Source organism: Mus pahari, chromosome 15 (assembly GCF_900095145.1).
Source record: "Mus pahari chromosome 15, PAHARI_EIJ_v1.1, whole genome shotgun sequence".
NCBI lineage: Eukaryota > Metazoa > Chordata > Mammalia > Rodentia > Muridae > Mus > Mus pahari.
This window is the reverse complement of record NC_034604.1, coordinates 61,391,446-61,416,124: the sequence shown is the minus strand read 5'-3', so window position 1 is coordinate 61,416,124 and position 24,679 is coordinate 61,391,446. Positions and strand designations below refer to the sequence as shown.

The 24,679-nt window shown below is 42.1% G+C and overlaps 1 protein-coding gene and 1 long non-coding RNA gene across 3 annotated transcripts in view; one reads left to right on the top strand and one right to left on the bottom strand.

The window, feature by feature from the left end:
- The window catches only part of LOC110333030, a 26,761-nt gene extending 3,683 nt beyond the window's left edge, over positions 1-23,078 (top strand). The window contains exons 2-5 of the long non-coding RNA XR_002381056.1: positions 5,901-6,032; positions 7,388-7,513; positions 9,455-9,456; positions 22,844-23,078. This is a non-coding gene — a long non-coding RNA (uncharacterized LOC110333030). The remainder of the gene's footprint in view (positions 1-5,900; positions 6,033-7,387; positions 7,514-9,454; positions 9,457-22,843) is intronic.
- Seh1l (SEH1 like nucleoporin) lies at positions 1,128-24,236 on the bottom strand. 2 transcript variants are annotated; one of them, XM_021214400.2, is made up of 9 exons: positions 23,989-24,236; positions 19,088-19,138; positions 14,304-14,450; positions 12,765-12,976; positions 10,918-11,016; positions 8,180-8,320; positions 7,368-7,525; positions 4,453-4,603; positions 1,128-3,269 (listed from the first exon to the last, which is right to left on the bottom strand). In XM_021214400.2, exons 1-9 carry the CDS (start codon positions 24,097-24,099, stop codon positions 3,257-3,259), a joined length of 1,083 nt encoding a protein of 360 aa, XP_021070059.1. In that variant the 5' UTR covers positions 24,100-24,236; the 3' UTR covers positions 1,128-3,256. The 2 variants fall into 2 exon arrangements, with proteins under 2 accessions (XP_021070059.1, XP_021070058.1); XM_021214399.2 differs by having other exon boundaries at positions 1,128-1,767.
- Positions 24,237-24,679: the final 443 nt, after the last annotated feature.

Below are 24,679 nucleotides of genomic sequence, written 5' to 3'. Positions count from 1 at the left end.
AAAAAAAAAAAAAAAAAGAGTGCCTGCTACTCTAGCTGAGAACCCAAGTTAGGCTCCCAGCTCCACTGTCCAGCAGCTCACAACTGCCCAGAACTCTTCCAGCTCCAGGGAACCTGACCCCTCTAATGGACCCCAAGAGCACCTGCATTCACTCATGCATATACCCACACATAGACATAAATAAAATACAATTTTTAGAGAAGATATCCTTTTGCCTTGAAAGGTAAATCCTCAACAATTCAAAAGAAATGGCCAAGATAAGATTACTACCTCCACACTTTTAATAAAGCTTGATTTCTAACTTCATCTACAAAATAATGCTGAGTTGGGCATGGTGGTGCATGTCTATAATCCCAACATTCAGGAGGCAGAGGCAGGCAAATCTCTTGAGTTCAAGAACCAGCCTCGTGTACATAGTGAGTTCCAAGACTAAGGCTATATAGAAAGCCTGCCTCAAAAGAACTAATAATAATAATAATAATGAATAATGAGACTGAAGACACTTGTCAGTTCTGAATGTTAATTTGCATGTTGACATTCTAACTTTAATGACATTCTATTTTATGTTAGTATTTGTGTGGAGTCAGAGAACTACCTGCAGGGGTTGGTTCTCTCCCACCACCATGTGGTTCTGGAGAGTGAACTCGGGTGGTCAAGTTTGGTGGCAGGCATCTTTACCCACTGAGCCATCTCACCTGGCACTGTACCTTTTATAAGTGTAACACTTGCTTATCCCCTAAGGGTTGTTCGGGTTTGTTTTTTAAGCTTTTTCTTGTGTTGGTTTGGTTTGGTGACGTGAGAAAATGACACTAAGTCTAAATTATCTTAAAGTGCATTCATTTTAGCCAGGTATGGGTACAAGCCTATAAGCCCAGGAAGGCAAAGGTAGGTTATGTGAGCTCAAGATTGTGCTGGGCTACATATTCAGTTCCAGGTAAGCCTATACAGACTCTCAAAACCCAAGTACATGTGGTTTTTTTATAAGACAACAGATTCACATCTTTTAAAATATTTTTATTAAATAACCTACTTGGAGAATAATTACAAAATCTTTAAGTATTAATTCCCAGAAGTAAAAGGCATTTTCCTTTAAAAAAAAAAAAGACAAAAATACCCTTATGATTTGCTGCTTTATACACAGGAATGATTTATTTTACAGTCTTCTGTAACATCAGCCTATAAAATTCAAAACATTTCTTAATGTCTGAAATACAGAGTGAAGTTCACAATGATATGCTTTCCAATGAAGCTACCTATCAACAGACAAAACTGAACTCTATGATAACAATTCCACACAGAATTTACAAGACAGGCACTTTGAATCAGATACTGGGAATCTTTCACAGTTAATATTGCTTTTTTGAAGCTCATCTCATCAAAGGTAACCAACCAGTGAAGCCAAGGTTTCCTGGTGCGTAAGTACAAAAAAAGGTTTGGTTTCAAACACTTGAGTTGTGATACATGCAAGACATGCCCTAAATAAGAAGGATCTTCTAAAAGAAAATGAAGAAACCAAAAGCAGCCCAGAGTAAAAGCATGTACAAGCATCTGGATAAGGCCTTTGCGTCAGTATTTTACACCCCTTCATTCTCAGGTAAGGGGTTAAGAGGCCGAGAGAGGTATCCTCTGCGAGGGTGAGGATACTGGAGGTTGGCAGTGTCAGCATTGCAAGAGTGCTCTAGCAGAGGAGCAGGAGGAGGAAGGAGCTGGGCACAACTGGACCATCTTGATCCAGCCCGTGGGGAATCCAGAGGGGGAAAGAAATACCTGAAATAATGAAGACAGGGACAAAACACCAAAACAAAACCAACAGGGGAGGAGGGAGGGAAACAGAAGAAAAAGAGAAAAGCAGTAAATACAAGAGAACCAAAGAAGAGAAAACATGCTGGAAGGAAGGGAAAAAAAGCTTGTATATTCATGCCACAACTAATAGAACAGTACAAATCAAGGCTTGCACTTGAATCAAGGTTAAGTATAAAAGTTTGAAAAAAATACAATCTGATAAAGTTAAAATGCCCCCCAAAATTATCAGTCCGTATGTTACAGAGACATTCATTTTATAAATGTGAAGCCTTGTCCAATCCCATCTGACTCTTTGATTTACACACTGCTGTCCACTGTCAGCAGTCCTGTGTGTGCTGCAGCAGCAGACACACCTTGTTAGTGCGTACATGATACTGAGAAGCAACTCCAATACACTACGTGGGAAAGCTGGTCACTGCCACAGGCTTTGAAAAATACAACCATTGGACAGCCTTAGTTTCCTGCAAAAAACTTAGAATAGCTACAGAATTTTGGTGCAAAAAAAGGCTCAAAGAATTATAGCCTGTTATTCTACCATCTTATAACTTACCCGTAATATGTATGCAGTTTAGTGAATGAAAAGGTGTATAACTTTGTCAAGTCAAGTGTCAGAAGACAGGAACTCATTGAAACAACACATTAAAAATCCTGAGACATGGAATTTCAACTGCATGCACATTTTCTGAAAAAATGTCAACTCATGTTTCCAAATTGTCTTAAAGGAAACCAAGTTGTATAAGATCACACCATAAACATTCATGCATATATTAGAAACAGCCATCTTTGTAATGGGTATGAGATGAAAACTTAGAAGTGTTTCCACTTCTAAACTAGCAAATGCTAATGTGCTGCTTGGCTACAAACCATTGTATAAACTGTGGTGCCAGGTTACTAGTACTTTTAATTACAAGAAAAACTAGTTGTGTGGATAATATCACCTGTAAAGTGGTTGTGTGGATGATATCACCTATAGAGCAAGTCTACAAAAGGTAAACACATTACCACTCAAAACAATCTTTAAGAAAATATTTATTCGATTTTCAAATTAAAATTATAAAAACTCATCATTTTAGCTTATTGCTTTAGAAAATAAAAGACATATTCCTATATTCTCCAAATGGAATAAAATTATATTTTCCCTCCTCCCAACTGCTTATGAGGATAATAGCAATGTTTTCCCAAGTTAGTCTCCAGAACATCCCAAAAAATTGTTTTGGTGATGATGTGTCAACAAAAAGCCTTTCCATTTATAGTGTCAGGAGGCTGACTGGTACAAAAGTTATATACACTGTCACTTTAAAGGCCTTTTGGACTGTGTGTAGTAGTGAACGGGCTGCTGGTGCATCTTGGAAGAGATCAAACGGCGCTGGGAAAGGGGAAAAGGAGTTGATTTCCATTCCTGTGTGCATGCAACAAGCAGCAAAACAGCAAAGTTACTCCAGCCAGCTTGTGCTCAGCTGTGCTTTCTGTTAAAGGACACAACACAAACGGAGAAGGGAGAATGCATCACAGATCTAACAAAGATGGTATTGGCACAATAAGAAAACAGATCAAAGCTATTTATGGAAGAAAATAACACAGTACTAAAGCCATAACCTAAGACCAGATTTTTAAAAATTAACTCCTTCATAAAATAATTTGTTCTTCTCTATAGTAACTGGAAACAGTTTCTATAGTTGCAAATACTTAAAACCTCAAAATCAAACAGCAAGATTTCTTTATTAAAAGAATATAGTAGTAATCATAACAATAGAAAAATAAAATCTATGTTCTTCTGCTTAGGATGACAATAGGGTAACTACAGAGCCATTTTAAGGTTGAACTTGGAAGTTTCTCAACCTCTATTCCAAATTACACCCAAAAGCATATTTTTAAATTTTTATATTGCAAATTTACATATTTGAAATCTGAATGAAAAAAGCTGACTCTAGATTATGTCAAATTTTGTTTTAGATGTATGCAGAATAGCCTAAACTTCAAAATCTTATATCTTACTACTTTCTCTTAGTTATTATATGCACAAAAGACCAATCATTTCACACACTGATATCACAAAGCTGTAGTTATGGACTTTATTTAAAATTTCAATGTGACCTGATACAAAGCCTACCCAAGAGGCACTAAAAAAAAAAAAAAAAAAGACCCGAATGTTTATCTAAGAGTCAACTCTATTAAACCACATCTCCTTTCACTGCTGCAGAAAAGAACACAGAATCATAAAGCTACTAACGTTTTTACTGACCACTGAATTTCAGAATATAATTCAATGGACTTAAAAACTGTCCATACTATAACCAAGGAAGCCACCAAATACAGGCAAGAGTGAAATTCCAAGAGTAAGGGTCACAATTATTGGCGAAATACTTTATTCCATTTTAAAATTCACCTTTTAGAATGACTACTAGGAGAGGTGGCTCAGCAATTAAGAGCACTGGCTCTCTTTCAAAGGACCCAGGTTTGATTCTGAGCACCCACGTGGTTGCTCACATGAATCCATAACTCCAGTTCCAAAACACTTGACTCTGGCCTCCCCAAACATTGCACACATTATGGAGCACAGATATACATGCAGGCAAAACACCCACATACGTAAAAAGTGTGCATGGGGGCAGGGGTTGAGGTTTCTAGTTTTCCCACAGAAGAGCCTACCTGCTAGCAGAAGTTCCATTTAATGAATTTTGAAGATTTGGAATATTTGAGCTCAGTGAAGGATTTGAGTTTCCCAGCTGAGAACTCCCATTTACTGGGCTCCCGTTACCTTTCAAAATACCAGTACACTTCCAATTATCCATGTAATTAGCTGAAAGAAAAAAAGCCAAAGGAATTAATATGACTAATATCTATTCATATAAATACATATATCTGTACTCTTCTCCTAAAACTACAGGAACTGAAACAAAGTATGGGCTACATTTTTTTTTTCAGTTTTTTTTTGTTTTGGTTTTGGTTTTTTGTTTTGTTTTGTTTTTGTTTTTTAGTTTTTCGAGACACGGTTTCTCTGTGTATCCCTGGCTGTCCTAGAACTCACTCTGTAGACCAGGCTGGCCTCGAATTCAGAAACCCACCTGGCCTCTGCCTCCCAAGTGCTTTTTTTTGAAAGTGTTATGGGAGAGGAGGAGGAGGATTCTACCTCACCTCATAGGATGACACCAAGGACTCGAGAGAAGTTTTGGATTCTTTTTATTTTATTTTTATTTATGAGTACACTGTAGTTAACTTCAGGCACACCAGAAGAGGGCATCAGATCCCACTGCAGATGGTTGTGAGCCACCATGTGGTTGCTGGGAATTGGACTCAGGACCTCTGGAAGAGCAGTCAGTGCTCTTAACTGCTGAGCCATCTTTCCAGTCCCCTACCAAGTGCTCTTAAAGTGCATGTACCACCATATACATGTGCACAAACATGCACATGGAAGCCAGATGTTAACCTGGGCTGGCTCTCTTCCCCTTGGCCTCCCCATCTTGGTTTTTGAGATAAAGACTCGCTAAATCTAGAGTTCACCAATTTGACTACACCAGTTTCCTGGGCAGCTCCAAAAACCTTATTGCTTAAGGCTCCCTTGAGCTAGAATTACAACTGCACACTAATAGGCCTGGGTTTCACATAGGTGCTGAAGAGCTGAGCTCGGGTCCTCATGCTTTTACAGCAAGCTCTTTTTTTGTTGTTCTTGTTGTTTTCAAGACAGGGTTTCTCTGTAAGCCGTGGCTATCCTGGAACTCTGTAAACCAGGCTGGCCTCTAACTCAGAAATCAGCCTGCCTCTGCCTCCCAAGTGATGAGATTAAAGGCGTGCACCACCACTGCTTGGTTACAGCAAGCTCTTTACCCACTGAGCCATCTCCACAGTTCCAGCAAGCTACATTTAGTTCTAGGTAAGTACAATTTTTAGATGAAATATATTAAGGTTTTCAAAGAATTACTAATTTAAACCAGCCAAGATGACTCATACTTGAGGCAGAAGAATTGATCTGAGTTTGGGGTTAACCCTGGGCCACACAGTGAGTTCCAGATCAGCCTAAGCTACACAATAAGATCCTGTATCAAAAACTATTAGTTGTTTAAAAAACAGGAAAGCTTTTTACTATTTCCATCTTTCAGAGACAATTAGCTGAGACAATTATCTAATCTCAGAGATAAGGAAGTTAGTATCTGGTCTGGGATAATAATTCACTCAGTGAAGTGCTTGACTTGCAGCCATGTGGACTGAGAGTCAGTGACAGAATCCACCAGGTACAGTGGTGTGCCTTTGTGATCCTAGCAACAGACTATCAGGGACAGACCAATCCCTGGGGATCAACAGCTGACCAGCCAGCCTAGCCTACTTGGTGAGTTTCTAGGCAAGAAAGTCCTTGTCTCAAACACAAAAATGAGTCATAACTGAAGAAGAATACCCAAGGGTATCCTCTGTCCTCTGCCAATACAAGTTAATATCACAACAAAACCTTTAAAGAAATAAACCCAAATCCTTTGGCTTTCTTACAATTAATCTAAATAAGGACTGGAGCTGTCTTCTTGGCTATGCACATTACGTGGGCACTGTTTAGATTAGGGTCAGAGATGTGTATTGATAAGAAAACCTCTGCTTAACAGTATAGTGGTTCATCTAACATGGTCTCATTCTTTGAATGCAAAACTAGTCACTGAAGTCAGTAAATCAAAATTAAAGAGCCTAATGGGAAACAACAAGGCTGTCCTATTTTAAGTTTAGAAACTAAAAATAAGTCCTTAAAATCAAAATGAGGATAGGAAATTTTGGGCTGATCCTACAGAATATACCATAAGACAAAAAATGGGAAGCCATCGAGGCTTAGCCAAACTGCATTTTATGAAGCAAATATTACTGAGGGCAAAAGACCCACTGCAGTTCTACAGCTGATGTTCAGAATGGAGTCAGCCACTGTGAAGCTGAGTGGCAACTGATTAGACCAAGTTCCCTCAGTGTGGCACAAGAAACTCACAATCAGAAAAGATGATGAATCTAAAGTCTCTAGTGAGTGAGTGAGTGAGTGAGTGAGTGAGTGAGAGAGAGAGAGAGAGAGAGAGAGTGCCACAGCACCCTTGCAGAGGTTAATTTCAGATGTAAGCCCATATTTCAACCTTGTTTAAGAAAAGGACTCTACTGTTTTTTTTTTTACACTGACCTATGTTTACCAGATTAAGGACCCTAGATTCTTAGAAGTCTCCCCTCTCTGCCCCCAGTTCCCTAAAGGAGCAGGGGGTTGCAGACATTCACACTCATGTCCTTACTCATGGGAAGCAAATACTTTTACCAAGGACCAGTGGAGGCCTCTCCAGGGTTTAATAAAACAGTTATCCACATTAGCTTTTCCTGGAGATACCCCATGTTCTAACTAGTTTTAAAACTGGCTTTCTTCTACATAGAAATAAAGCAATTCAATTGGCCATTAATTCTATGAACTAGGTAATCCGATATTTCAAAACAGTACAAATATAGGACAATTATTTTAAACAATATTAAAAAAATTTTTAAATATATTTCAGAGTTTATACTTTCAAGTGAAAAGTAAATATAAGTAATAACTACCCCTCCATTAAAAACTTTACCTTTCCACAACCTAACACAGCCGTCATCTCCTGAAGATGCTAGGACTGTTCCTGTTATGTTCCAACTCACCCTCCAGACCTGAGAATTATGATTATCAAACTGAGCCACAATATGGATTTCAAATTTTGTTGGACCACCAGAGGAAGTAAGTTCTTTCCTAAAAAAAAGATTAACAAAGTTTTCAAAAAGTGCCTTATGTGTATATACACACTCACACATAAACACACATTTGAAGTAAGAAATACAAATAAACACACTTAACATATTCTTTCCTGATGTGCACTTATGTCCCCTGCCCACTCCCCCACTCCCTAGTCAAGTTTTTTTTTTTTTTTTTTTTTTTTGGCTTTTCGAGACAGGGTTTCTCTGTATAGCCCTGGCTGTCCTGGAACTCACTTTGTAGACCAAACTGGCCTCGAACTCAGAAATCCACCTGCCTCTGCCTCCCGAGTGCTGGGATTAAAGGCCTGTGCCACCAGGCCCGGCTTCCTAGTCAACTTTTGGACTATGTGAATATCATTCCATTTGACTTCTCCAAAATCTGGACTTAACTTCACCCCGCAAAAGAGCACATTATTCTCTGAAACAAGTTCAGACTCTAACAGATGTAACAGTTTTACAAGACAAAGTAGCAGAAAGGAAGCATAGAAACAAAGGACTGAAACAATTCAAACTAAGTCCTCACTCCAAAAAGCCACATAAAGCAATCACAAGAAGACTCACTCTGCAGACCTGTGCCTTTACTGTTCTCCACAGAGGAAGAGAGCAGAAGGAAAGAGTACTTTCAAATTCCTCGTTTTCTACAACTCACCTCAGAGGTTTTAATGTGAAAATTCTTACATCTTTGGTTGCTACTGCCAGGATGTGGAAAGATCTTCCCAAATTTGGAGCAAACGCGATATCATGGACAGGATCTGTGACTGTCATAAGAGTCTCAGCTTTCACATATTTCCTAATTCAAAGAAAAAGGAATTAAAATTTTCAGATATAAAACTCACAAAACTTGACGCTGGAGAGATGGCTCAGGGTTAGAGCACTGGCAGTACCCCGAGTCCACACCTACCTCAGGTGGTTCACACCTGCCTGTAACGCCAGCTTCAAGGGATCTAAATGTTCTTCTCTGGCCTCTGTAGGCACCAGCACATAGGTGGCATACACGCATGCATACACATGTACATGAACAAGCATAAATCTTAAAATAAAAAGTTTGGCGGCATGCCGCTTTAAGCCCTGCACTGTGGAGGCAGAGGCTCACCTTCTGTGAACTCAAGGCCCACCAGGACTATGTATGTTTCAAAATAAATGAGTAACTAATTTTTTCTTTTAAATGTCAGAAATATGCAAAAGTTCATTAACATATCTCAATGTTTTTCATACTCCTCTCAGAAAATGCTTGCCTTTTGGGGGACACTCAATAGTGGCCCCCAAATGACTTAACTCATAGGCCCAAACCGGAATAACCTTATTCCAAAAAAAAAAAGGTTTTTTATCTATTCCTTATTCATTATACTAGGGTAGACTGACCCTAAAATTCAGTGCCCTTAGATAAGAAAGGGTAAACAGGGCAGTGGTAGCCCACACCTTTAAACCCAGCCTGAGGGTGGCAGAGGTAGGTGGAGCTCTCCGAGTTTGAGGCTAGCCTAGTCTACAGAGTAAGTTCCAGGACAGTCAGGGTTACACAGAGAAAAAACACAAAACAGGGCTGGCGGGATGGCTCAGAGGCAAAGAGCACTGACTGTTCTTCCAGAGGTCCTGAGTTCAAATCCCTGCAACCACATGGTGGCTAACAACCATCTGTAATGAGATCTGATGCCCTCTTCTGGTGTGTCTGAAGAGAGTGACATTATACTCACATATATAAAATAAATCTTAGCCAGGCGTGGTGGCGCACGCCTTTAATCCCAGCACTTGGGAGGCAGAGGCAGGTGAATTTCTGAGTTCAAGGCCAGCCTGGTCTACAGAATAAGTTCCAGGACAGCCAGGGCTATACAGAGAAACCCTGTCTCCAAAAAACCAAAATAAATAAATAAATGAATAAAATAAAATAAAATAAAATAAATCTTAGGGGGCTGGAGAGATGGCTCAGCGGTTAAGAGCACTGACTGTTCTTCCAAAGGTCCTGAGTTCAAATCCCAGCAACCACATGGTGGCTCACAGCCATCTATAATGATATCTGATGCCCTCTTCTGGTGTGTTTGAAGACAGCTTACAGTGTACTTACATATAATAAGAATAAATAAATCTTTTTTAAAAAATGTGATCCTTTTTATTCCTCTTTTAAAATACATGAAAAATAAATAAATATATCTTCGGAAAAAAAAGCCTAATAAATCCAGACTTTTATTTTTAAATTGTTTCTTTTATTTTTTTAATGTATGTTATTGTTTAAGATTTTCTTTTATGTATATGAATACACTGTAGCTGTCTTCAGACATACCAGAAGAGGGTATCACATCCCATTACAGATGATTGTGAGCCACCGTGTAGTTGCTGAGAATTAAACTCATGACATCTAGAAGAACAGACAGTGCTCTCCTAGCCTTTTTTTTTAAATCTTTTTTTAAAAAAGGGTAAGAGGCTAGCATGGTGGTTCATGCCTTTAATCCCACAGGGAGGGAGAATTGTATGAGTTCAGCCTGGTCTACATAGTGAATTCTAGGCCAACAAAGGTCACACACACACACAGTGAGCCTGTCTCAGACAGGAAGGAGGGAAGGGATGGCATACACCTGTGACTTCAGCATTTAGGAACTAGACAAGATCATTGAGTTCCTGGCCAGCCTGTGCTGTTAGTGTCAAAGCTTTTTACCCTGCTTTTGTGTTCAGACTTCCTAAGCACTGAGATAAATGTATCACATACCTGCATTATCACATACCTGCATTACCTTGCCATCTTCCCCTTTCTCATTGTCCCTACTTTATGCCAAAGCCACTGTCATCTCCCAACTAGATGACTTTTAACAACCACTCATGTTCCCTTCTAAAATACTTAATCACACCTCTTTAAACTACCCTCTGGCCCTGTACTCAAGTCCAAGTGGCCAGTAAGATGACAGACACTCTAGCAGTGGAACAGGCTCCTGCGCTTCCTGTCTTCACATCCCATCTGCCTGTTCAGCCACAACTGCAGTGCCGACGAGGTCTTGTGCGCCGGGCGTGGTGGTGCAAACCTTTAATCCCAGCACTCGGGAGGCAGATGCAGGTGGATTTCTGAGTTCGAGGCCAGCCTGGTCTACAAAGTGAGTTCCAGGACCCGAAAAAAACAGGCCAGGCTGTGGTGGCACAGTCCATGAATTCCAGCACTTGTGAGACAGAGGCCTGGCCTACAGAGGGAGCTCCAGGACAGCCAGGGCTACATAAAGAAACCCCGTCTTGGGAAAAACAAAAACAAAAAACAAAAAAAAAAAAAAAAACACTAACTATAAATGAAAGCATAGCACAGAACTTGGTATCTCTCAGGAAAGCAGTAACAATGAATCATGTACAAGGCAGATGATAAAGGACAATCATTTAAAACGTAAACACAATTCGGAACAAAGCAGTACTGACCTGGTATTTTCATTGTATTCAAAAATCTGAACCTTGGCCATTGAATTTGGACTGCTGTCATCACTTCCCACAGCGATCATGGGGGGGTGAGAACGAGAGCTGGAAGGAAGGGAAACATTTATGTAATACAATAAGCTGTGGGCTTAACAGGATTCAGACCTGGACTCCAGGAGACAGACAACCTACAAGTCAGCCAGATCCTCCCCATCACATCTGGATGTTCACCAGAGCCCTGCCATGTTACATGTGCGCGTGAGGACTGCACACACTGTCCCTCACAACTGCTTCTCAAGGAGCACTTCTTCTAAACAAGGGCATTCCAACAGTTAGCATTGGGAAAAAAAAAAAAAACTAAACTAAAGCTTTATTACTAAAGCATTACATAATTAGAGCCACTAATCTAAACAGAAAGCTTAGATAAACTATAAAGAGCTACGGTAATAACAAAAGGTATGGAGAGATTATTCTATGTGAACAACAGCTTCATGAGAGAGTGTACATACAATATTCACATAATCTGGCTGCTAGTTAAATTACAGAGTCAACTAGTGCTCACAGACCAAATATCTATACCCATATTAATATCTACAGAACCCAAATGTTATAAATATTCATCATGTATTTATTACAGTGTAACAGAATTTAATAGAAAGTCTCAACATGAAACAGAAGCAAAATAAGCTCACTCGTTCTCTATGTCTCTCTCCTCTCCCAGGTTATTTCTCTGTGTAGCCCTGGCTGTCCTGAAACTCACACTGTAGACCAGGATGGCCTCGAACTCAGAAATTCACCTGCCTCTGCCTCCCGAGTGCTGGGATCAAAGGCGTGCGCCACCATGCCCGGCATATTTTCTTTTTTACCAAGTGATTAAAATAAATAAATACAAAGCAAACATGGGAGCTGGAAAGATGTCTCAGAAGTTAAGATCACTTATTGCTCCTCTGGAGGACCCAGGTTCAATTCCAAGGACCTACATGGCGACTCACAACAGACTATAACTCAAGTTCCAGGGATCCAATATCCACTTCATGCCTCCAAGAACACCAGACACATATGTGTTTCACAAACACACACATAAATAATAGCTTTGTTTAAATCTTGTAAAAGCAACCATAGCATAGTCATACAGTAACACTCAACGCGGAGCATTAAACAGGAATAACGAAGGGACAGACATGATGACCAACACTCAGGAGGGTGAAGCAGGGTAAGTTCAACATCAGAGCTGGCTGGTTACACAGCAAGTTCTATACCAGCATAGTCAATAAGGTAAGGATGTTTCCAATTAGTTCATTAATTAATTGTTTAGGGGATTCACTTATTGGATGCTTTAAAATAAATTATATAGTAAAATGTGAAGAAATGACCACAAAGTATTTTTCTGTGAGAAAAAGATCCTTGAGGAAAATGTATGAGTTCTTTACATGACTGAGTATAGTATGTCTTCTTGGGTTGGTATGTATCTGGTTATTTGCACAGATCTGTGTTAAAAATATTCTAATTTAGCCAGGCATGGTGGCGCATGCCTTTAATCCCAGCACTCGGGAGGCAGAGGCAGGCGGATTTCTGAGTTCAAGGCCAGCCTGGTCTACAGAGTGAGTTCCAGGACAGCCAGGGCTACACAGAGAAACCCTGTCTTGAAAAAAAAAAAAAAAAAAAAAAAGTTATCACCAAACTGTTGATAATGAATAAGTTCCTCCATTTTATGGAGATAGGAAAGTGGAAACTGTCCTCTGGATAATATTATCTAATTACAAAAAGCATCTGAAAAATTAAACCAGTAAATTCTTAGTGTGAAAAGTCACCTGCCTGCTTTAAAAGACTTGGGGAGTTTGCTATGAGCTTACCTGGAAGGGTTCCAAGAGACACAGCTGCAGCACAGCTTACATGAGATCTCGTGCTGCAGAGACCACTGGCTGAGATTCATCACATCTGGAGCCTCGTATATTCTTACTATACCATCTGCTGAACAGGTTGCTAACATCAGACCCATATGTTTGGGAGCAAATTTCACATCAGTAACAGATGTTCTGCTGTCCACTAGAGTTGTCCTCTTCACCTGGGAAAAAAAATACACTTTAAACCATACATGAGCCGGGTGTTGGTGGCGCATGCCTTTAATCCCAGCACTTGGGAGGCAGACACAGGCGGATTTCTGAGTTCAAGGCCAGCCTGATCTACAGAGTGAGTTCCAGGACAGCCAGGGCTTCACAGAGAAAACCTGTCTCGAAAAAAAACAAACAGGGGCTGGTGAGATGGCTCAGTGGGTAAGAGCACCCGATTGCTCTTCCGAAGGTCCGGAGTTCAAATCCCAGCAACCACATGGTGGCTCATAACCATCTGTAACAAGATCTGACTCCCTCTTCTGGAGTGTCTGAAGACAGCTACAGTGTACTTACATATAATCAATAAATAAGTCTTTAAAAAAAAAAACAAAAACAAACAAACAAACAAAAAAATCATACATGAAAAGAACTGTGATGGATCTGAAGAGCCACTGTGTTATCTTCACAGGCAACTCTGCCACTCATTAGGTTTTCATTCTTGCACCAAAAACCTAAAGCCACTCTTGGTCTCTATTTCCAGTGAAGCACTGTGCATATACAAGCTCTAAATTAATATATTAGGTTAGTAACCTCACTTACATCATCACCAATCCAGAAATGTTAGCAGTTTTATACATAATGCTGTCATACAAAGCATGCTGCAAGCAGTAAATCAAGCAAAATTGACTCCTTCAACAGTAAACGTAAGGCTTGCAACAGCATCAGTAAAGGAATGGACTGAATCACAGACAATACGGAACGTCTGCGGACCAGAAACCCTTACGGCAGAAGCAGAGAAGAGGAAGTTCTCACTGCACACATCCTTTTACGGTTTTGAATTTTATACTGTGTGTGTTTACTAAGAAAAATAAATTGAAAGGAAAATAAAACACTTCATACGATAAACTTCAGTGAAAGCGGTGGAAAGTCTTATAATCTAGTTTAATTCTCTACTTTGAGAGTCGAGGACCATGAGCAGCACACAGGTAACAATCAACTGAGGTAGAGTTTAAACGAGGGGAAGGGACGCTTAGAGTGCAGCTACAGGACAGCGCAGCTCTGGGACAGGGCAGTTCCGGGACAGCACAGCTCGGTGACAGGGCATGAAGCCTTGGGTTCAATCCCAGACATCGCAAAAGGACTACAAATCAGCCTAAAACCGTATACTAACTATTGTACAAAATCATATAAAATACATAAATACACAGAATCTGGTGCAAAGAAAACCCTCTGGGTTCTCCATTAGAACAATGAAAAGCCTGCCTGGGTACCAGGGTGAGCCAAGCCAAAGTGAAATAAACAGGAGATAATATGGAAAGAGGAGCAAGGAAATAATCTCACCCAGTGACTCTGTCCTCGAAGTTTATCGTTGGATTCTCCTACTATTTCTTCCCATACAGCTGCTGTTCGGTCAAATGAACAGGAAGCCAAAACTTGTCCAAATTCAGGATGAGCCCATGTCACACGCCATACAGATCCACTATGTGTCTGTTTAAAAATAAGACAAGAAAGATGCAATGTAACATTTAAATAAAAAGTTAAGAGCTGGGCGTGGTGGCGCACGCCTTTAATCCCAGCACTCAGGAGGCAGAGGCAGGTGGATTTCTGAGTTCGAGGCCAGTCTGGTCTACAAAGTGAGTTCCGGGACAGCCAGGGCTATACAGAGAAATCCTGTCTCGAAAAAAAAAACAAAAAAGTTAATTTCTAAAAACCTAGAACTTTTGGAAGATATTTAGGATAGTGGACTTCTGGAGTTGTACTTATTATTTATTATTTTCTTATGTATGAGTGTACTGTCCACACCTACACCTATATGCCAGAACACAGCATCAAATCCCTTCATAGATGGCATGAGCCATCTTGTGGTTGCTGGGAATCGAACTCCAGACCTCTGGATAGTCAGGCTTCTTAACTGCTGAGCTATCTCATCAACCCCTAGAGCTAGTATTCTTTTTTAAATTAATTTTTATCTTATTTTGAATAAGACCTCCTGCTCTTCCAAAGGTCCTGAGTTCAAATCCCAGCAACCACATGGTGGCTCACAACCATCTGTAATGAGATCTGATGCCCTCTCCCTCTCCTGGGGTGTCTGAAGACAGCAACAGTACATTTACATACAATAATTTAAAAAAAAAGCTATCAACTAAAAGACACACTGTGCTATATATTTGTTTGGCCAAGTGTTAAGATTCTTATTTTAACTAAAGAATGAGGTCTGCACAAAGATGTCACCACAATTTTTAAAAATTTCAATAGTCAGGCATATGCCTTTAACCCAGGCAGATGCATCCCTGTAAACAGGGCCAGCCTAGTCTACACAGCAAGTACCAGACCAATCAGGGTTAGAAAGCAAGATCCTTTATCAAACTTACATTATGTATCCGGGTGTGGCGGCAGGCGCTTACACTCTTAGCAGATGGGAAGACAGACTCATAAACAATGTCACAAACCTAAGGACAGCCTGCTTGATTTACACTGCAAGCTCCAGGCTATCTCAAACAAACAGTAACAAACTTTTAAATCACCATCAGTTAATCAACACAGAATATTTACTGGATGTTTCTAAATAGCCTTTCAAGTCATAGGACAGTACTAAATTGTGAGACGGGGGCTTCCTTTGCACATGGCATGTTGATATACACAATAGGGAAGCTGAGGCAGAACTACTACTGCAAGTTCACAATAGCCTGGGCTACAGAGCAAGACCCTGTCTCAAAGAAACAAACTGGGAGTCTGTGGAATAGCTTAGTCAGTAAAATGTTTGCCATGCAAGCATGACTTTCTATTTTTGATACAGAGCTGCAAAATGTGTGGGGACTTTAACCCATCTATTCCTACCATAGACCCAAAGCGAAAATTGGTTAATTAGCCTAACCTATCATATACTGAAGCTGTGAGTCTGTTACATTTAATTAATTCTAGTATTTTGCTATAATGGCTTATAGCACAAACATTTCTCTTTTTTACTTTTTTTTTTTTTTTTTTAAAGATTTATGTATTTATTTCATGCACATGAGTACACTGTAGTTTCTTCAGACACCCAAGAAGAGGCCATTACAGATGGTTGTGAGCCACCATGTGCTTGCTGGGAATTCAACTCAGGACCTCAGGAAGAGCAGCCAGTGTTCTTAACCAATGAGCCATCTCTCCAGCCCCCAAACACAAACATTTTTTACACTGAAAAACTAGAAGTAATTCCAATGTCCAACAGCAGATGAGTCAATAAATAAAATGTGGCTGATAATATTCTGGCAATGTGGTAATAACACATTACATAAAAAAACAAAACAACATCAACAACAACAACAACAAAAACACGCTGAGTATGGTGGCACATGTCTTTAATGCCAGCACTTGAGAGACAGAGGCAGGTGGATCTCTCTGAGTTTGAGACCAGCCTGGTCTAGGATAAGTTCTAGGACAGCCAGAACTACACAGTATAAACCAGTCTCAAAGAAAAGATAAAGCAGGGGCTTTATCTTTTATCTTTATGAGATGGCTTAGCGGGTAAGAGCACTGATTGCTCTTCCGAAGGTCCTGAGTTCAAATCCCAGCAACCACATGGTGGCTCACAACCATCTGTAATGGGATCTGATGCCCTCTTCTGACTCGTCTGAAGACAGCTACAGTGTGTTTATAATAAATAAATCTTTGGGCTTGAGCAAGCTAGGCCAACTGGAACAAGCAGAGATCCTAAATTCAATTCCCAACAACCAGATGAAGGCACAACTATCTGTACAGCTACAGTTTATATTCATATACAAAAAATAAATAAATAAATAAATCTTTAAAAAAAGAAAAGAGCAAAGATGAGGAAATACATAAAACACAACATGGATGAAACTAAAAACTACACTACCGGAAACTAGCCAGGTACAAAGGACTATATCTATGCTATTACAGTGTTGTGTGGCTCTTCCTAGGGGTATCCAACAGAATTCTATCCAATGCATTCTATCCAAGTCTAGCTAAGCGGACCAGTGACTTTGCTTGGGTTACTTACAGGAGTATAAGAGTGGGTTAACACAGAAAGATAACTATCACCAAGTCCCCATCAGCCTGGCTGATGACTGTAGCATGCCATCTTCAGTCAACCTCCTACCTTGTCTATATAGGAGCACCCAAGACCACAGTCAGTTTCAAAGGAGGGTCTGCTGACTCTTCCCCATCTCTTTCTAAGAAAGAATATTAGCAGCTCTACAGCCTTCTGTATTAGCATAGAGTCAGCCATCACTGTGCTGTCCACTCATTCCCTTACTGTGACTACAGGGCCAGGAAATTCTGGAAGTCACCAAGGCAACTCGGCTTTGTGACGGCAATAGTCATGTGAGGCCAGGAGAAAATAGCACTGCTACAAACTATCGTCCCATAACAAATACTCAGAAACTGCTTTTGCTAAAAATTATGGATTCCTCACAGGTCCACAAGGTAACTGAACAAAGGATAGAAAAACTGGCATCATCTCCGCCTTCCTCTGAACAGGTCAAGCTCTTGTTGCCCTACACAGGCATGCTAAGTCACTGAAAGGAGTATCTGAAAGGGCAATCAATTATCAGTAAGTATAATCAGAAGTAAACATTCTGTGAGGACCAAACTGAGGAGGAAACGGATTGATCCTCAAGCAGTCACAGTCATAAGGGGATCTTTAGATCAATTTTTGAAACTAGAGATAAGATAATGATTTAAGGGGCTGGTGAGATGGCTCAGTGGGTAAGAGCACCCGACTGCTCTTCCGAAGGTCCAGAGTTCAAATCCCAGCAACCACATGGTGGCTCATAACCATCCGTAACAAAATCTGGTGCCCTCTTCTGGAGTGTCTGAAGACAGCTATAGTGTACTTACATATAATAAATAAATAAATCTTAAAAAAAAAAAAAATAATGATTTAAATCTAGTATTCATGTTAGTACCTGAAAGTCACAGTTGGGATCACCAAGCTGCAAATCGTGTGACCTACAAGTGACCCATCTGCAAGACGTATTAGAGCCATAGTGGCAAACCTACTGTGAAAGAAACCAACCACTTTCTGACTGACTCGACACTGCTAAGATGGCCAAGAACCTGCACCTAGGTAGGTCACTTACTGCTGCGATTCTGACAAAGGATCTTAACACTAAAGTGACTCCTAATGACAGACTGCTATGCCCATAGATCAGAGAAGCTGCTTCTTGCAGTAGATGGGAATTAACAGAGACCCACAACTGGACAATGTGCAGAATGACAGACTTTGGAGCACTCAGTCCTACATGGGATGTTTTTCATCAAAGCCTCCCTTCAAGGCTAAGTAAGGCTCTATACTGAAGAGTAGGCAGGAAGATTTGAACAGCCAGAAGTGACAGACAACACCAAGCAAACAGTGACTTCTAGCACAACAGGAGCGATGCACATAAGAACTCAGACACTAAGGAGCATACAGGGGGTCAAGGGTCCCAGGGCTAAGAGAGAGAAATGGACATAGGGTCCCACCCCTAAACAAGATGCTATCTATAACTGATACCTGTTAGCAAAGGAAAAATCCGTTTTCTTCAGTGGAGTCTCACTGTGGGTGTCAACCACACCTCAGGCAAGCCCCATGTCCAGGAGCAATTAGCCAACACAAAGACCTCCATGGACAGTTTATGAAGTTTTTGTTTTCTTTTGGCATTTTTTTTTTTTTGTCTTACAGTCTTCTGCTTGTTTTAATTTTTATTTTTGTGGTTTTGTAGGGGTTTTTGTTTGAGAAAGAATATAAAGTTGGGTGGGCAGTAAGAGGAAGGGAAGAAACATGAAATATTCTAAAACCCTAAAGGTAGTAATTGCAGAATGATACAAAAATACTATTTTTCCACTCTATGGTTTTATTTTGAGACAGGGTCTCACTCTGTATCCAAGCTGGCCTCTAACTCACAGCAATCTCCTGCCTCATCCTCCCAAGGCACTGAGATTCCATACCTGGCCGGACCTATAAATATTCTTATTATCAAATTTACTATTACTTTAATAACAAAACAATAATTTAAAAAACCAGGAACTGTATTTCCAGGAAAAGAACACTGTGTCAGGTTTATCATTTTCTCAAAGCTGAACACCAAATCATTAATACTAAAATAGCAAACATTTCAAACCATGTAAAAATTAACACTAACCTTCCAGCTAGCTGTACAATGCCAGTCTCCGCTCTCGCTCTTATCCCACACCTGTAAGAAAACAAAGGCAACTGAGTGTGGATACAAGGGACCCTCAGTTCCACAAAGGACACACCAGTGAGGGAGCACTCGCCCTCAGGCTGACAGTCACTGAAAACCAAGCAGCACTGAAGCTGAGCTCAGACAAAGGCAACCATGTCCCCAGCCCTGGTACCGCCATTAGGGGCTAGTGGTGAACTGAAGACTCAGCCCAAAGTCTCATGCAGTCCCCAACTATGTTCTACTGAGGAACTCTGACTAATGAAAACACTGTTCCTACAGGTTAGGTTCCTGTATCTGGTGGAACATTTTCACCAATCAATCAGTATATAATCTTCTTTAGTGTGTACTTCTGTTTAAAGACACCTGATTTGACATAAACTAGCCATTCCTCAACACCTAACTCACAGCCTGTAATCATGCCTGAAGGGCACGTATCAGACACATTTTCTAAGCTACACCACACCTTGCTTGTGCTTCTGAGCAATAGAAAGCATTTCAGTACTGCCCCTGGAAACCATTTTTAGCCTTTGAGCTCACCAACAGAAAGGATAAAAAAAAAATGCACAGCTCTTACCCTCTTCTTGCCTCTCTCTTGCCCCCTTACTCCCAATTCCCTTCCCCCCCTCTCCACATGGTCATTTCTAACCCATTTCTCTACTCGCCACTCTCTGCCTTTCTCTGCCTCTACTACCCTCTTAACTCCCCTCCCCATGCCCTGAATAAACTCTATTCTATACTAAAACTAAATAAGTAAGTAAATAAATGAATGAATAAACAAACTGTGGCACTAAGTAAGTGGATTGTGAAAAAGAATTTACTTACAACATGAACCAAATACAAAGGAAGTCATCCTGTTCCATCTAAGCCAAGAAAATGTAACCAGGAGACTTATGGAGATAGGAAAAGAAGTGACTGGATACAGTGTCAATATAGAAGTGAAAATATTCTACAGATTCACTGCATCCCACATTTTTGTAACTGACTGCAGAAGCACAGTGGGGCCAAGCTTGGTGGCATAACCTTTAATCCTAACTCTTGGGAGGCAGAAGCAGATGGATCTCTAAATAAGTTCCAAGCCAGTCTGGTCTATGAGTTACAGACCAGATTGGGGCGGGGGAGGAGGAGAAACCCACACACAGTGGCTATTCACTTTGAGGTAATAAATTTTAATGAGGTTAAAAAAAAAAAAAACTGGGCTTGGTGGCGCATGCCTTTAAATCCCAGCACTCGGGAGGCAGAGGCAGGCGGATTTCTGAGTTCGAGGCCAGCCCGGACAACAAAGTGAGTTCCAGGACAGCCAGGGCTACACAGAGAAACTCTGTCTCGAAAAACCAAAAAAAAAAAAAAAAATAGCAGCAACCAGTGCTTGATAGATGTCTCAGCATATAAGAGCACTGGTCTTCTACCAGGACCCAGGTTCACTTCTCAGCACCCTACACCCTCTTCTGCTCTTCTGACCTCTAGAGGCACTGAAGGGACAGATAGATACATGTGCAAACATTCACCCATTCACACAAAATAATACAATTAAACATGATAACATTGATCAGTGTTATGTAAAACAAAGCTAAAGTGAAATATTCAATAAAAACACCAAGGAAGCCGGGTGTTCCAACCCTTAGAACCAAGCTTGGTGATTGGCATTTCCAATTGTCTGTATGGCAGGAAGGAAGAGAAATGAACTGTTGTGTGTGCAAGAAATGTACTGTTCTGCCGGGCGGTGGTGGCGCATGCCTTTAATCCCAGCACTCGGGAGGCAGAGGCAGGCAGATTTCTGAGTTCGAGGCCAGCCTGGTCTACAAAGTGAGTTCCAGGACAGACAGGGCTATACAGAGAAACCCTGTCTCGAAGAAAAAAAACAAAACAAAACAAAAAAAAAACAACAAGAAAATCATAGACTATAAAAAAGTTCTAATTTAATCTATCAAAAATGTATTAAGAACTGGTAATTACTAAGAAAATGTAACAATATTGGGAGAAAAAGTAATTCATCACGAAAAGCTTACACACACCTACACACACACAAAGACATTCAATGAAGAGGTTAGAAAGATGGCTCAGCAATAAGAACACTTACTGCTCTTGTACTGGACCCTGATTCAGTTCTCAGCACCCACATGTGGCTCATAAATGCCTGAAACTCCAAGGAATCAGTTCCTCCTGCCCTCATACAGGCACATATACATGCAAGGGATCAGCTCCTCCTGACCTCATACAGGCACACATACATGCAAGGGATCAGCTCCTCCTGACCTCATACAGGCACACATACATTCAAGGGATCAGCTCCTCCTGCCCTCATACAGGCACACATACATGCAAGGGATCAGCTCCTCCTGACCTCATACAGGCACACATACATGCAAGGGATCAGCTCCTCCTGACCTCATACAGGCACACATACATGCACATATACAAATAATGAACCTTTTAAAGTCAGCACCGGCATTCAATTATCCCAGAAGGAACTTGACAAAATTCTGTTTGGTTTGGTTTGTTGTGTTTCACTATGTAGTCCTGGCTGTCCATTCCAGAACTCACTCTGTTAACCAAGCTGGCCTCTACCTCTTGAGTGCTGGGATTAAAGGCATATACCACCACCTCCCAACCTTTTGTTTTTAAGACAGGGTCTCTCTACATAGTGCTGACTGTCCTGGAACCCACTATGTAGACCACACTGGTCTGGAACTAATCCAACTACCCCAAGCCTCCCAGGAGCTGGGATTAAAGGCGTGTGCTACCACATCCAGCTTGATGACATTCTTTAAAAGACAGTAAAAACATTCAAAGAAGGGAGAAGATTGATAAATACAGGGAGTGTTCAGATAGCAAGGAACTTACTAGTTACTTTTTTTTTTTTTTTAAAGAATCATTTACATGTGTAAGTGTGTGCGTGCATGCTGAGTGAAGATCACAGAGAAGCCAGAAGGCGGCACTGGTGCACCGGATCTACTGGAGCTGCAGTTACAGATGGTTGTGAGCCTCAGACTATTAGTGCTGGGAGCCAAGCTTAGTTCATCGTAAGAGGATACACACTCTTAATCATGGAGCTGTCTCTCCAGCCCCACAGTAACTGTTTCTAAAAAGAAAGTCTATCATTTTCACAGATTTTTTTTTTAAAAAAAAGAGTGTATAAACACAAACCTCTTGAGTAAGATAAAGTACTCTAGCCAGGAGTCGTGGCCCACACCTTTAATCCCAGCACTTGGGAGGCAGAGGCAGGTAGACCTCTTCAGTTCCAGGACAGTCTGTTCCACACAGGGAGTTCCAAGACAGCCTGAGCTAAAATGTAGTGTCGAAAAAGAAAAATGAGAGAAAAGAAAATGTACTCTGGACAACCTGACTGTCCTTAATCCAAACACCATCGATCTGAAACTCTCCCACAAGCCCAGAGAAAAGTATCCACGACTGCCCCTGACTGCGCTCCTGAAGGCACAGTTCCAGCCCAGCTGTCGGCACTTTTTACTCTCAGAGCTTTGAGGAAATCAACCATTTCTTCCAGGCAATTCCACCTAGTCACCTAGCAGGGACTGCTGTAACAGGTGCTAAAAAGGTTGAAGGCTGTGAGTGGCTCAAATACCACTTTCTCTGGTTCTCCAAGCAGGCTGCTCAGGCTCACTAAGTCAGTCAGCTGTAGGTCATCTCTCCTAGTGTGATACAAGGCTCGTAAAAGGCTTGGAGAGATGTCTTTTTCTCGCCTACTTCCAATAGTAGTGAACAGAAGTGGTCACACAAAATCACCTTCAGAGATGCCAGAGGGGTGACTACAGCAAAAGCAACAGAGATGAGCAGTCCCACGACCAAGCTGTGAAAGCCACAGGCAGTTTGGTAGCCTGACAGCTGAAGTAGCCCCTTCACTGGCTGGCTGTGCAAGTAAGCAAGCATCGAGATGCAGAATTACGATCTCTCCCAATGGTGTTTACCTTAGTAAACACCATTCCAAAAGGCTATAGGTACTACTACCAAAATCAGCTGCACTCATTGGCCAACAAAAGACCCACGCTCGGTTCTCCTAACAAGATGGATCTCAATCTTAACTCGCTCTTTCTGACCCGCAGACACACCAGGCAGTGCACCTTCATACACGCAGACAAAACACTCACACGAATATGTCTCTAAAATTGTGGGGCTGGGAGAGTGGAGTCGTTCCTGGTGGCGCACATCTTTAATCACACCACTGTCTCAGCAGAGGCAGGCAGATCATTTGGGATACAGAACTGAGACCCTGTTTCCAAAAACTACATCGTAGCACATTCAACGCACACTTGTGATAACCATCTTCAGAGACCACTTGAACATGAACACGAATTAAAAACTGATGTCCAGCTATTTTGGGGTTGTGAAGGAGTTCAGACTTGTAACCCCAGCGTGGTGAAACTGAGACTGGAGGACATCAGTCAGGTCTAGAGTCTAAGTCAGTCTCAGAAAAACGTGTGTGTGTGTGTGTGTGTGTGATGTATTACATGTATTAGCCCTTCAGGGCATCCCATGTGTCCTGAGCAAAGGAGCACAGGCGAGGCCCACAGAAATGACACACACAGCGCCATAGGAAAAAGAAGCCCAAAGTCAGGATAAGCGCGACAGACCACAGCCGCGGCCCACGCCGCAGGCCCAGCATGCGCGTGCGCTTAGCGAGCGCCCCGAGGCCGAGGGCCTCCCTGCGCAGGCGCGGTAGGAAGACGCCGCGAGCGCGGGCGTCCGTGACCCCACAATCCGCCGGCGGGGAGGGCTCTCGCCGCTTCCGGCGTGGCGGCGTCCGCGGCTGCCGGTCGCGCGCGCCTCGGTTGGGATTAATCCCTCCTGCGCCGCCTCCCTCCCGTCCGGGCCGGGCCCCGGGCAGCGGCGAGTGCCGCGCGCACCTTGACGCTCTGATCGCTGGAGCAGGTGGCCATCCGGCGCCCGTGGAAGTCGAAAGACACATCGTGGATGAGGTCCTTGTGGTCCGCCGCGATGCTGCGCGCCACAAACATGGCCGCCGCTGTCTGCCCGGCCCGCCTCCGAGAGGGCGGCGGTGCGGCCCGCAGCCCCCGGACCGCCGCGGAGGCACGCACGGCACGTCGGCCCTCGCCCGCCTGCCCGCCCGCCCGCGTCGGCCCCGGCGCGCCACGCCCCGAGGGACACGCCCTGCGCGGGCGGAGCCTGCGTCCAGACCTCGCTGCGGCGGCGGACGAAGCTGGGAGACAGAGGAGGATGGAAAAGTGAAAGCGCCTTCCGGGGTCAGCCTGCGGGTGTGCGCCTCGGAAAACACGTGATCCGCACACCGAGCGAGTAGAGACGTCCCGCAGCAGATTGGAGTGGGGGGCTCGACCGCTTAACCAGAGCTTCTTAGGAATGATGGAGCCGCCCAAAGTTGTGGCTTCGGGAGTCCGGCTCAGCGAGCGTAAAGTCCCCCCGAAGGATGAAATTGATGAGGAGTGGAGGACCTGAAGCAGCGGTCAGTGCTGAAAGATGGCACAAGTACAGGAGACTCAAGGGTGTCAGCAAAACCAGAAAGAGGAAAAAAGTTCTAGAAAGTCACCTGGGGTGATGGCAAGACCCAAAAGGATGTCC

What these genes read in the sequence shown, in the direction of transcription:
- Seh1l (XM_021214399.2), bottom strand. Translation starts at nt 24,099, where the DNA reads ATGTTTGTGGCGCGCAGCATCGCGGCGGACCACAAGGACCTCATCCAC. An exon ending in CCAGCGATCAGAGCGTCAAG is followed by an intron (nt 19,139 to 23,988) that starts GTGCGCGCGGCA and finishes GTTTTCTTACAG; the next exon opens with GTGTGGGATAAGAGCGAGAG. An exon ending in TTCGAGGACAGAGTCACTGG is followed by an intron (nt 12,977 to 14,303) that starts GTGAGATTATTT and finishes TTTTTTTCCCAG; the next exon opens with GTGAAGAGGACAACTCTAGT.